At 42.4% G+C, this 14,464-nt stretch overlaps 1 protein-coding gene across 2 annotated transcripts in view; it reads left to right on the forward strand.

Annotated features, from left to right (window-relative positions):
* Positions 1-14,021, forward strand: part of TXNDC11 (thioredoxin domain containing 11) — a 48,200-nt gene extending 34,179 nt beyond the window's left edge. For both annotated transcript variants that reach the window (XM_073647718.1, XM_073647719.1), the window contains 4 exons: positions 253-398; positions 802-911; positions 4,380-4,460; positions 13,298-14,021. In XM_073647718.1, the coding sequence (XP_073503819.1) occupies positions 253-398; positions 802-911; positions 4,380-4,460; positions 13,298-13,916 (956 nt within the window). In that variant the 3' untranslated portion in view covers positions 13,917-14,021. The remainder of the gene's footprint in view (positions 1-252; positions 399-801; positions 912-4,379; positions 4,461-13,297) is intronic.
* The last annotated feature ends 443 nt before the right edge of the window (positions 14,022-14,464 follow it).

Consider the following 14,464-nt stretch of genomic DNA (forward strand, 5'->3'; position numbering starts at 1 on the left):
CACATTTTTCATGGCCGTTAGACAGCCACAAACTATGCAGTGATTGACTGACAAACACTTTCAATCCCTGCATGTTTTGTGGCTGTCTAGCCGCAGTGAAACACGAGTCAGGGAGGTCTCGAACATCTCACTCGAGCCCCCGCGATACTCTGTGCAAACTCGAGTAACGAGCACTTGCGCTCATCACTAATCACGATGCATTTAGAACCCCTCTGCAATATTATAATAGCCCTAATAATCTCCTTTTTTCAGAGGTTTTTATCCAGAACTTCAGCAAAGTTTACAGTCCGCTGCGGAGGCATCTGGTCAGTGACCCTGGGTTAGGAGCGTTACGATCACAACTAATCACTGAAGTTACGACTACTACTTTTCGCCATGTTGTTCTGGACAGCGGAAAGGTTTGTGCTGTGTCTGTACAATGACTTGTCTACGCGGAAGGGCTTCCTGTAGGATGAGCAGAATGCCGGGCTTTTCTTCTTCTGCCATCCTTACATAATAACTCGCCTTTACTCCAGCTCCAGGCAGACTCCGGCTGGGGCTCCGGGGCAGTCCGGTTCAATGGGCCATTCACACGTTCCGGGTCCAGTAATGAGCTGATGAATGGAGTATTGTCCGTGGGCGAGTGGTGGGATTACAATCATGCCAGTCTTCTATGTGATGTAAACGGGCCAACCAGAAAGCAGCTACTTTCAAAAACTGATTTCAGAGACTTAGAAGTGATGTCTTTCTAGACTGTGAGGTCATATCTGTTTGCATCTACAGTCATGACAACCTGTATAACCACAATTGTCTCTTTGGCAGGATGTGTTGTTGCTGTTCTATACAACCTGGTGTGGTTTTTGTGCCACTCTGAATCATATTTTTATCCGACTCTCGCAGCTATTGGCTACAGACAGTCTCATTGTTGCTAGGTAAGATAGTATTATCACATAAACAAACAGTCTGGCACTGATAATTGAGGTATTTTGCAAGAAGATGGACCATTTAAAGAAGTTAGCCCACCATAACTTCAAGATAGGTGATAAATTATTGATCACTTGGGGGTGCGACCACTGGAGGCCCACACCGATCCTGAGAACAAGGCTCTGGAGTCCCCTAAGGGGGTCCTACCCAAAGACCATGAATGGAGTGGTGTGCATGGGGTACCAGTACCATGTTCTGACATTGGTGGGTTATCTCAGCGATTGGACGCCCAGCAATCCACAACTTATCACCAGTCCTCTGTTACACCTTTTTAATTGTGAATTTTAGTAGCCTGGTTGTTGCACCAGATTTGTGGAGGATTTGTGGCTTGTAACAGCTAATCAGCGTTCATGTATTAACCTGATCACAAACATGAAGGATGATGGGTTGTTTAACCTTTTAACCGGATAACCCCTTTAATAAGCACTGTCCCAGAGGGTTGCACGTCTAAAGTAACAGCTGCTGCTATACTAGCCATCCCTGGGGCCAGCTGCAGCCAATTACAGTGACCACTGCAGCCAATTACAGTGCTCAGCGGCTCTGACAATGTAGGTGGCACAAGCTGCTGAGTCGAGTGATAGGCTGCAGCAGTCACTTCACATCAGTAGTGCACATTGCTGCAGCCAATCACCAAAGACCAGCAGAGATGAAGTGCGGGACCTGGGGAGGGTGAGTATTGCTGTGAATGTTATTTTAAAAGTATGCTACCCTATGGAACAAAACAAAGAGTAAATTGATGATAAAAGAATGATTAAAGTTTATGAAGTACAGTAGATAAAATTATAAAGGATCCTGATGATGGGCTGTCAGCAACAAGATATATACATGATATGTGCAATAAATATTAACGATTTTTGCCGCATACATTTCATTGGTTGTTAAACACAAAACTAATGCTATATTGCCACAGTCTGTGTGGCATCTGTCTAACAGATCCATTGCAATTTTTCACATGGGAAGCTATTTTCACCTAGTATAATTTATTTTAATTATTGACATGTAAAAATGGACAGATGGATGATATACTGGTGACAATATGGCTGAAAAATCTTTACATTTTTTTTTTCTAGATTAAATTGAAATAAGCATATGATAATATTTTTAAAGGGAACCAGACAGCTTATACATGCTGCCTGTTTTATGTGCAGCACGATTCCAGTCATGTGTGTGTAACTCTGAGACGCTGCAGTGTTTCAGAGAAAAACCTGGTTCAATAGCTTCTCCCTGCCCGCCGCCCTGGATTGACAGGTCTCTGCCTATGTGCACATAAAGACATAGACTCCAGGGCAGCAAGCGGGGAGAAGCTGCCAGGGACCCGCCTGTCCCAACTAGTCCCCGGCGGCTTTTAAAGTGTGATTTTTCTCTGAAACACTGCAGCTTTTTAGAGTCACACATACATGGCTGAGATCATACAGCCAGTGCCGGATACATGCTAACCGTGGATCGGGCATCATATACCAGCTGTCAGGTTCACTTTAAAGGGTACCTGTCACTTGAAAAAAACACATGTGCGGTGCACAGAACCTCCAGACAGCTTCTGTGCAGCAGCAGCAAAGAGAACGAAAAAAATCCAGCATCCGCCCCATGTAGATGGGTAGGGTTTAAAAAGACTTTCATTGCGACATTAAAACAAGAAACAATAAAAAGGCATATAGCACAAAAGGGAAAGGGGGAAGGGAGGCGGAAAATCGGGAACACTGTCCTGACTAAGCATATACTCTCGAAACGTGTAGACCTGTGTTCCTGGTTTTCCGCCCCCACTCCCCTTTTTGTGCTATATGCCTTTTTATTGTTTCTTGTTTTAATGTCGCAATGAAAGTCATTTTTAACCCTACCTATCTACATGCTGCGGATGCTGGACATTCTTATTGTTCTCTTTGCTAATAGCGAACTGCCCCTGCCCCGGGACTGACTGACTCTGCATTAGGGCCTGCCGTTCTTTATACACAGAGTAGTGACTGGACCTGTGCCGGTGCTGCCCCCATGACTGAAACCGAACACTACCGGGAGGAATAAAGCTCATTTCCTCCCGGTATTGAGGCTCAAAGTGCGGACACCAGGCAGGTTCAGAACGCTATTAACCTGCAGATTAACTCCATATCTACAGGATAATAGCTTTTTTTTCACGTGACCTGTTCCCCGTAACGTAAAAGATCCTTGGAAGTGCTTTCCAACCAGATAATACACAAATATACCTTCTTTTAGTTTCCACAGTTGTAAAGTTGTAGTATCAGCAGTTTGTGCTCCAGAGCTGCTCTTCAGAGTAGAAAGTTTCAGCTATTTTGAAAGCTGTGGCGCTCTGTCTTTTATCACACTGCTACATTTGAGACTCCCTTCTACATGACACCCATGTACCACCTTGGATGTTTGCAGTGCAGGCTACTCTTGGGGTTGTCATACATTGCAGTCTGGCTGAAATGACTAAACTGCACAAGTTGCCACAATTTTACAGAATGCAACTTTTCATGTGACTTTTACACCCAAAGTGTAAAAACACCCACATAGTGGTTAGAGCAATACGAAAAACCTTTTTACCAAACATAGGCACTGCTGTAACTACAGATTCACTACTATGTGCCCAATAAAAAAACACTCCCCGTCTGGACAAGTGGGTTGTCCAACAGATAAAGTTGTCTCAATGTGATTGAAACTGATCAAACTTGCTAAAAAAAACTTTCAGTGTGATAGCTGTCCCAAAATACCCACTGTGCTTTACCTCTTCCCGCCCACCCATATTTATTTATTTATTTTTTAAATTTCTCTGCATCTACCATGACACAGAATGGCTTGCAAAAAGCTAATAAACTGAGCCAGTCTGCAGCCCCTTTCTTGAAGGGGGTCATCAGTCTCCACTCATTTCCGCATTGGGAGGTGAGTGGGGCTGGTGATGTCACTGATGCGTGGCAGGTCACGTAATGAACAGGACAGGTGACACGAGCCAGCAGATAATAATGTGGTGTCACCGGCCCATTTACTGATATAACGGGTCACCTATATTATCGGTAGGTATCGTGCACCTATCCTGTTCATTACGTGACCCGGCACATGTTGGCATGATGATGCCTGCCTCACTCTCCTCCCTTACTGATGCCTACCAATTAGGATGCAACCCATCAGAGATTGTGCTCCTGACCTGTTTCTTACCCGACCCACCAGTTCTCAATAGACTATGATGTCCCTGGTCCCGCTCTCCTCCTGATGTGGAAGGGAATACCTCCTAATCTTATCACTAATCGTGATCTCTTGTAGGATATTAGAACATGGGACAGCTATGATAATGGAAATTAGACTGAACTTACTATCTCAATTACATTAAAATCACTCCTCATCTGGCTTGACCCTTTATTAAAATTGTGAGTGGTGATTAGTAAATTCTCCTGCTGATATAATGATCTTTTCCTTCACTTTCCTTCCAGAATAAATATTGCACAGAATGATCTCCCTTGGGAGTTTATGGTGGACCGTGTACCCACCATTATGCTCTTCCCCCAGCATAGGTAAGTAGTATGACGTTTTTGAACCTTTTTACCCCAGAATTGTTTTATTTCTTCTGACGAGAACGTTGAGCTATGTGATATGTTTATTTTTTAGTTATCAGTAATACACTATGGGGGCACCTTTATGATTCTGCTACTTGGAGGAGCCCAGTAATGTCTGACATTAAACTAGCATGTAACATACATAGTGTACAGTGGACCACTGCAACAGGCTGTGATTAACAAACCTCCACATAGAGATTTCTGCACTATATCAAACATAAATTTTTGCATGCACCATGTTGTATTTTCAAATAGTCTGAAGGATTCGTTTAAAATAAGATTATTGCCTTCTGGAAGTTACGGATTAGCCATTTGATATGATTGGGAGTTCATTTGGCTGTATTCATGGGCCTAACTTAAAGTGGTAATCCCATTTCCATAAAGGTTTGCAAATTTCTAAGATCTGCCCTCACTGTGAGGGTCCAAAAGTTGGACCCCCCCAAAGGATTATTAACCTTTGGGGGGTCCAACTTTTGGACCCTCACCGATCCTGAAAATGAGGGGACCTACAGTGCTGCTTCAACACTGTTTTCCCTTCACAGCTTCTTCTCCATATGATGCCACCTGCAATCACAAGCAGAGTCAGAGCCTAGCGGTGATTACACCTTTAGGAATTGGCAAGCTGCAGGGCTTTCCAACAATTTCCTCAGATGTGGACAACCCCTTTTTAATGTACAGCTCCAGGAGAGCTTTTTCCTTAGAAATTATCATCTAGCTACACATTTCTAAAATGCTCTGTACATATATGTGGTTACGCAGGTCCGGAAATATTTGGACAGTAACACAAGCTTTGGTTGTTTACCAAAACATATTCAAGATACAGTTATATAATCAATAGGAGCTTAAAGTTTAGACTCTCCGCTTTAATTTGAGGGTATTCACATTTTAATTGGAGTAAGGGTTTAGAAATTGCAGCTTTTTAACATGTAGCTGCCTTTTTTTTTTTTTTATTTTTTTATATCGGTACCAAAAGTAATTGGACAATTATCTCAAAAGCTCTTTAATGGGCTGCATGGGCTATTCCCTTGTTAATCCATCATCAGTTGAGCAGGATAAAGGTCTGGAGCTGATTCCAGGTGTGGAATTAGCATTTGGAATCTGTTGCTGTGAACCTACAACATGCGGACAAAGGAGTTCTCAATTGAAGAGAAACAGACCATCAGTAGGCTGAAAAAAAAAAGTCCATCAGAGAGATGGCAGAAATGTTAGGAGTGGCCAAATCAACAGTTTGGTACATTCTGCAAAAAAAAAAAATAAAGACTACACTGGTTAGCTTGGGAACTCAAAAAGGCCTGGATGTCCACGCAAGCCAGCAGTGGTGATAACAGAATCCTTCCCATGGTGAAGAAAAACTGCTTCACAACATCCACCCAAGTGAAGAACACTCTCCAGGGAGTAGATGTTTCAGTATCTAAGTCTATCATAAAGAGAAGACTTCAAGAGAGCGAATGCAGAGGGTTCACCACAAGGTGCAGACCATTAATCAGACTTAAAAATAGAAAGGCCAGATTAAACTTTTCCCCAAAAAAAAATATGTAGAAGCTGCCCAGTTCTGGAAAAGCAAAACTAAGATCAACCTGTACCAGAATAATGGGAAGAAGAAACCATGGAGTAGGCTTGGAACAGCTCATGATCCTAAGCACAGCACATTCTCTGTAACACATGGTGGAGGCAGTGTGATGGCGCGGGCATGCACCGCTTCCAATGGCGCTGGGCCACTAGAGTTTATTGATGATGTGACTGAAGACAGAAGCAGCTGGATGAATCCTGACGTCTACAGGGCGATACTTTCTGCTCAGATTCAACCAAATGCAGCAATGGTGATTGGACGATGCTTCACAGGACAGATGGACAATGACCCAAAACATACTGCGAAAGCAACCTGTGAGTTTTTTAAAGCAAAGAGGAATATTCTGCCATGGCTGAGTCACTCACCAGATCTCAACCTCATTGAGCAGCATTTCACATGCTTAAGACAAGACATAAGGCAGAAAGACCCACAAACATGCAACAACTGAAGTCAGCTGCTGTAAAGGCTGGCGAAGCATCACAGAGAAGGAGGAAACCCAGAGTTTGGTGACATCCATGGCTTCCAGACTTCAGGCAGTCATTGTCTGCAAATTAATCTCTACAAAGTATTAATGAACATTTTATTTATGGTAAAGTTAGTTTGTCCAATTACTTTTGAGCCCCTGAAATGAGGAGGCTTCATAGAAAAATGGTTACAATTCCTAAACGTTTCACAGGATATGTTTGTTCAACCTCTTTGATTAAACTGGCTGCTTCTCATTGTACTGTGCAGATTTTGTCCTATGTCCTCAGTAACCACGCATGTGCCACACTGGTGGCATCACCTTCGGCACCACATAGAATTACAAACCATTGATCCTGGGGTTGGAATCACCTGGATGATATTGCAACCTCACAGTAACAGTGTCAGCCATAACTGATTAACCCTCTGCTGCTTAATACATTGACTTTATCTGTATCGTTCTTGATGATCATGTAAAAATGTAAGCACTAAATCTTAATGAAGACTAAATCCTTGAAGACTTTGGCAGCTCTTGCTGGGGCGTTCATTACAGGTTATTGGTAGGGCACATGTATGCCGCAGCTTATCTGCTCCATCTTGACGGACAGGTTTTTCTAGACAATTGATTACTGTTTTTTTTTTTGTTTTTTTTTCTTACATTTTCCATTTGTATTAATCCCTTTACCTCCCGGCTATTTTCCGTTTTTGCGCTTTCGTTTTTTGCTCCTCTTCTTCCCACAGCCATAATTTTTATTTTTATTTTTAGGTCAATATGGCCGTATGAGAGCTTGTTTTTTGCGGGACGAGTTGTACTTATGAACGACACCATTGCTTTTACCATATAATGTACTGGAAAACGGGAAAAAAATTCAAAGTGCGGTGAAATTGCAAAAAAAGTGCAATTCCACAATTTATTTTTTTGGGTGAGGTGAGGGTTATTTACCATGTTCACTAAATGCTAAAACTGACCTGCCATTATGATTCCTCAGGTCATTATGAGTTTGTAGATACCAAAAATCTATAGGTTCTTTTTATTTATGCTGCCATTTTCCGAGACCCGTAGCGTCTGCATCAATCTGGAGCTGGGTGAGGGATTATTTTTTGCGTGCTGAGCTGACGTTTTTATTGATACCATTTTAATGCAATGTTGCGGCAACCAAAAAAAAGTAATTCTAGTGCTTTAGATTTTTTTTTCTTAATCAGTTTACCGATCAGATTAATTCTTTTTACATTTTGATGGATCGGGCTTATGAACTTGGCGATACCAAATATGTGTATTTTTCATTTTGAATGGGGCAAAATGGGGGTATTTTTTATATTTTATATTTTTTTACAGTTTTTAAATATTTTTAAAAACACTTTTTACATGCTTCAATAGTTTCTATGGGAGACTAGAAGCTGCGATCATCTGATCGCTTGTGTTACACATAGCAGGACTGCAGTCCTGCTATGTGTAGCAGAATTGATCATCTGCTATGAGCGCAGGCCACGGGGCGGCACTCAAAGCAGTTCGGCAATGACAACCACAGGGGTCTCTTGCAGACCCCGGGTTGTCATGCCAACCCATTGGCGCCTCGCGATCATGTGACTACGGCGCCGATTGGCGGATCTAGTGACGCGCATCCGGTTTCCGTGAGTTAAGTACTGCGCTCATAGATTGACTACTTGGCATTTAACTAGTTAACAGCTGTGGGTGGGACACCTGTGGATGTGCCTGAAACTATGCGGGCTCATCGCCAGAGCCCACATCAAAGGGGGAGATACGATATGTGACCTTACTATACGTCATATGTCGTGAAGGGGTTAATAATAATAAAAAAAAATCCTCTAATATATTTGAGCAGAGCGTAACATAATTTCGTGTCGCAACTTTTTTTTTTAAGACTCTGGAGATTAAGAAAAAAGTAATAAAAGGAACACGCAAACTAGTTTTTCATAGCTGCATTGTGTAAGTGATGTCCTCTGACTTCAGGGACATTGCTTCTTTTCATACTTGTTGGGGCGTCTGATAAAGAGGAAGCAAAGTGGGTAGAGGGCATTTCTGCTAATAACCAGAATGGTTTTACTGTAAAACATCGTAGTCCTGTTTCCTCTATACTATAAATACACAAGCAGAACATGTGCGCTGGCTTCACGGCTGAGACGCATGCAGCTATAATCTCCTGCTCATCCTATGCAAATAAAGCTCATTTCTGTAGATACCGCAGTGTTCTGCCCCAATGATCCCTTCATTATAGCACTGGATTATATAGTAAATGACAGACTGACAGATATCATCCGCAATGGATAGGCAATAAGTCACCTCATTGTGCAGAATAACAGGGTAATAGTGTCTTCATTTAAAGTGTAAGTGCCATCTCCAACTGACCTGAAGGGAGGATATTTGGACCTTCGACCTATTGATTAATGCGGTGTCCTTGCAATATTCATGCATGTGGTTGGTTCTAAGGAGGAGTTTCAACCTTGGGCCCCCAGTTCAGCTCATTTTAAAATAATTTTGGTCAATTAATTCCCAATTTTGGAGTACTACAGGTGCTCGGCCCATTTTAGAAGGAATTTGTCAGCGCTTTTTTTTTCATTTTGAAGCAGTCTTCTGGTTGAGTAAGTGCTTGTCCTAATAAACATAATATGTTTTTTTGTAGAGACCTGTCATGAGAAATCCAACCTCTAAGCTGCTTACATGTCACATACAGCAGGTGAAATAATCTACACTGGCAAAGAAATCAAACCATAGATGTCCATAAACTATATGTAATAATGAGAAATGATACAGGGAAAAAGTATTGAACGCCTGAAGAAAGAGAGGTGCAGAAAGTCATGACACCAGCTGAAATCTAGCAGTAATTAGAAAGCAATCCTGCCACTTAGTGAAAAATATCAGCTGGTTCAACTGTTTGCCTATAAAAAGGTGTCTCGTTACCAAGGTGCCACACAAGAAGCATGTCATGATGGGTAAAACCAGTTAGCTGTCTCAAGACCTCTGCAACCTTATTGTTGCAAAACATACTGATGGCATTGGTTACAGAAGAATTAACTATCTAAAGGCTCCAGTGAGCACTGTTGGGACCATAATCCGGAAGTGGAAAGCACATCGTTTCACCATAAAACGGCCACGACCAGATGCTCTCCGCAATATTTCCGACAGAGGAGTGAAAATAATTATCAGAAAAGTTGTCCAAGAGCCAAGGACCACCTGTGGAGAGCTACAGAAAGTTTTACTAAAAACAATAAGTAATGCACTCAATGTTCATGACTTGTATGCACACTTACCACACAAAACTCCATGCTGAACAAAAAGTATGTTCTAGTGCGTTTTAAAGGTTGCTCACCACCATTAGGTAAGCTTGTGAAATACTGGGAGCATATAGTCTGGTCAGATGAGACCTAAATTGAACTCTTTGGATGCTATAATACACACCATGTTTGGGGGCCAAAAGGCACATATCACCCCAAAACACCATACCAACAGTGAAGTTTGGAGGTGGGAACATCATGGTGTGGGGCTGGTTTCAGCATATGGCAGTGGCAAACTTCATATGATTTGAAGGAAAGCGGAATGGACAAATGTACAGAGATCTTCTTGATAAAACTCTGCTGCCATCTGCCAGGATGATGAGGATTATTAAACGAGGGTGGACATTTCAGCAAGACCATGATCCCAAACACACAGCCAAGGAAACTCTCAATTGGTTTCAAAGAGAAAATAAAGCTGCTAGAATGGCCGAGCCAATCACCTGACCTGAATCCAATAGAAAATGTATGGAAGGAACTAAAGCTCAGAGTTCATAGAAGGGGCCCATGGAGCCTTCAGGATTTGAAGAGTGTTTGTTTGTGTGGAAGAATGTACCAAAATCACACCTGAGCAATGCCTGCGACTAGTTTCTCTGTACAGGAGGCGTCTTGAAGCTTCATCACCAACAAAGGCTTTTATAGAAAGTATTGAATAAATTTCAGTAAGTGAGTTCAATACTGTCACTTCTCGTTATGACTCACAACTTAATTTATGGACATCCATGGTTTAATTTCTTTGCCTGTGTGGATGGGTTGTTACTGACGGCTAGAGAGAATTTCATGTCAATAGCACCTTTTAGAAATTTTTTTACTTATAAGTATTGGGCAGCACGGTGGCTCAGTGGTTAGCACTGTTGCTTTGCAGCGCTGGGGTCCTGGGTTCAAATCCCACCAAGGACCACATCTGCGAGGAGTTTGTATGTTCTCCCCGTGTTTGCGTGGGCTTCCTCCGGGCTCTCTCCAAAGACATACTGATAGGAAATTTAGATTGTGAGCCCCAATGGGAAGAGTGCCAATGCATTGTAAAGCGCTGTGGAATAAATGGTGCTATATAAGTTAGTAAAATAAATAAAATGTCACCAATTTTCTTTCACCTACTGTATGCGTCATATCCGCAGACTTCTAAAGGTACCGTCACACTTAGCAACGCTACAGCGATCCCAACAACTATACGACCTGGCAGGGATCGTTGCTGCGTCGCTATGTAGTCGCTGGTGAGATGTCAAACAGTCAGATCTTCCCAACGATGCGGCGACCCGTAATGATCTGTATAACAACGCAAATGCGCGCCTATGTGTCTCAGTTCTGAGTCGCCAACGAGGTCTTTGGTAAGATGTCAACACCCCGATGCATGCTACCCAGCGGAGCCTCAACGATCAAAAAATGGTCCAGGCCATTTCGACACGACCAGCGATCTCACAGCGGGGCCTGGTCGCTGCTACGTGTCAAACGTAGGGAGATCGCTACTGAGGTCGCTGTTGCATCACAAAACTTGTGACTCAGCAGCGATCTCGCTTAGTGTGACTTGGGCTTAACTCCTTTGACCTGTTGTGACCTAGCGGTGGGGGAGCTGAGCCCTCATCAATACTCAGTTGCACAAATAGTCCATATAGATGGGAGTTGTTTTTAGGGGATTACCACTTTTAAAGCCTATAAAGCTTTTTTTTTTTTTGCTTTGGGAGTTGTTGCCCTATGTTACTTTTGCAGTGAACTCTTTGATTCTATCTTATAAGAAACATAATGGTTTTCACATGTACATGAATTAATTTGTATGTGTGGCACAACGTAAGCCACGTAGGCTTTAAGTCTGCAGTTATCCATGTACTCGGTGATTAGGTTTCACAAGGTTTCTATTACCTTTCTTGTTCTTTTTGAGGTTTAAACTGCCAGGTGCAAATATAAGCATAGAAGATATTAAAATAGATTTTCAGAAACACTTATGCTTCTTGGGAGGCTTCCTTTAAAAAAAAAAAAGTGTGTATGTATATAGACATAGATATGTATGATAGATGAATGGATACAATTTAGTTACATTCACAAAAATATTGATTTACCTTTTGGTATCAAAATGAATTAGTCTTTGCAGAGAGCAGTGCATGGTGTGAGCTCCAGTTTTGGCTGGATATGTAGCCTAAGATCTTTTTAGGATCGGGTTGTCAAGCAGAAACTCTGCCATAGACCCGCCTGTGCATTTTGTCATAAATCCGAAGCAGAATCTACATGTGTGACCTGTGGATCTGGCTGTGAATTTCATCTCTCGACACTGAAAAGGGTGAAGGTTCAGACCTGGGATTGTCGCGCTGCAAATTTTAAATTCTGTGTGTATGAGATTTGTTCAGATGAGACCACAGAACTTTGTACGTGTTTCTAAGGGTGGCCAGCAGAATTATGAGCGAAGGAGCAATCTAGACTCTATTAGATAATTCCTTAATAATAATTTACAGGACCCAGTGGTGATCTAAAACTGGCCATACAAATCAGATGGCTGTCAGCCGAATGATTGGATGACAGACATTTCAGCCAACTCTCCCCTACACAGGAGCACTCATTTGACAGAGCGCTCCTTCGTTCTCTGAGAAAGCCGCCAGATGACATGTCGGCCAGCGCTTTATCTCTGGGAGAACAATATGATCCACAGTCTGCAATTGGACATGTACGATCAACATCTCTCCCAACCACCTGTCTTCTGGCACCCGCCATACACATTAGACCTTCAGCCAAACATGTGGATATCGGCCGACGTTGGTTTAATGTTTATGGAGGGGACTTTCACGTATGGTTAATTTGGTGCAGAAATTTTTGCTATTAGGGATGAGCGAGCCTGCTTGAATAAGCAGTTATCCAAGCGTGCTCGAGTCAAATGCTCGGGTAGCCGCGTCCGCATATTTAGCGGCTCTGTATTAGCCACGATACATGAGGCCACGTGCACCCGAGCACTTGACTCGAGCACTCCGTCTCCTCTATCCGAGCACGCTCGAATATCTCCTTATCCAAGCAGGCTCGCTCATCCCCTATCTGCTTTTTTGCCATGTTTTTGACTGGGGCTTGCGACAACCATGCACGTGCTGCCGGAAAAAAAAATAATTTATTATTATTATAGAAATATCTGCAGCAGAATATTTGCACAAATCTGCTGCCCGTTGATATGCTGAAAAGTCCACTGATGGCAGACAATGCTCCTTGTGGATTTTGGGGTGTTTGTCCACTTGCGGTGATGATTTATTCTGCTAGAGATTATGCTAGGTTGGACTTTTCTGGATTATAGATTTATTATGCTTTCTTTTATAGCACCATCCTATTCCACAGAGCTGTACATACATTGCCATCATTGCCCCTATTTGGGCTCACATGCATAAATCCTGTGTAGGGAAGTTTAGTTCATTGCTGACGTTAATGGTCATCTAGTGTGTTATGTAGTATAATTGTACTCGTGTAATTGCCAGTTTATAATTATACCCTGCTATATCTACAGGAAAGCGAACAGCGTGAAGTATCCGGAGGACGAGCAGATCACCATTCCGAACCTTCTGAGATTTCTACTCAAATATTCCACCCTGCCTTCCACTGGAACAGATCCACCAGCCTCGTGCCCCAAGCACTACCTACAGTACAAAGAGGATCATGTTTCTTACTTGGAACGAGAGATCCACAGACTCCGAGCAGAAATTAATGTTTTACATGAGGCTCAGGATCAGCTGGCAGAACATATTTCAGAAGCGAGAAAAGATGCACAAGACCTTAAAGTGCAAAAACAAAAATTAGAAAAGCACAACAAAGCCCTGGAGGATCACAAGGGACAACTGCAAGCTCTGTATGAGCAGAAAGCCCGGGAGGCAGGAACCATGGCAGATAAGATCAAAGAGCTGGTAGCCGCTTCTGAAAGTCTTCTGGCAGAAAACGCACTGCTCAAGTTTCTGGTGGTTTCATTAGAAGCCAAAAACAATGCAAAGTTAGAGACTGAAAATCACGGTAACCTTGAGGATGAAAGCGGGCCAACCTCCGATAGTACCGAAGTTTCTGAGGGATCATCTGATATCGACACAGAAGACTCAATGACGTTAGAGATCAATAAAGACAATAAAACAGACTGAATATTTTTATTAGAAATATTTGGAAAATAATTTATGCAAATTTTCTTACTGTAAATAAAATCTTTTGCAGGCGGGTAGAGAATAAAAATTTATTTTTTAATCTTCCTCCGGTGTTAAAGGGTGTTTCTGGTCAGGCGGCCATATTGTCATTTTGTATCTCTGCTGAAGGTCGTGTTTAAAACTTAAACAATAACCAGAAATGCTGACAAGTGTCCCTAATGTCACCTAAAGGACTCGACTCACTAGCATGTCATGTTCAAACTTCTGAGTAATGGGATCTAAAAATGCAGAGTGGAGTCTCACAACTCTGTGACCACCACCCTACTTACCTACCTACCTTGAAGTGAAGGCACGAGATCTCAGAATCTCTCATGATAACACATGAGAGCTCATGCTTTCATATTAAGGCCACGGCCCCACTATCAGTATTCAGCCCCACTATCACTATTTGTTCAGTGTTCGATCAGTATTTTTTTCTCCGGAGTGGGAATCAAAACCAGGTGAGGAACAATCAGAGAAAAGGTATTATAGAAACAAGTCTCCAATTC

Source organism: Phyllobates terribilis, unplaced genomic scaffold (genome assembly GCF_046119375.1).
Source record: "Phyllobates terribilis strain yellow unplaced genomic scaffold, ASM4611937v1 Scaffold_9__5_contigs__length_417890890, whole genome shotgun sequence".
Taxonomy (NCBI): Eukaryota; Metazoa; Chordata; class Amphibia; order Anura; family Dendrobatidae; genus Phyllobates; species Phyllobates terribilis.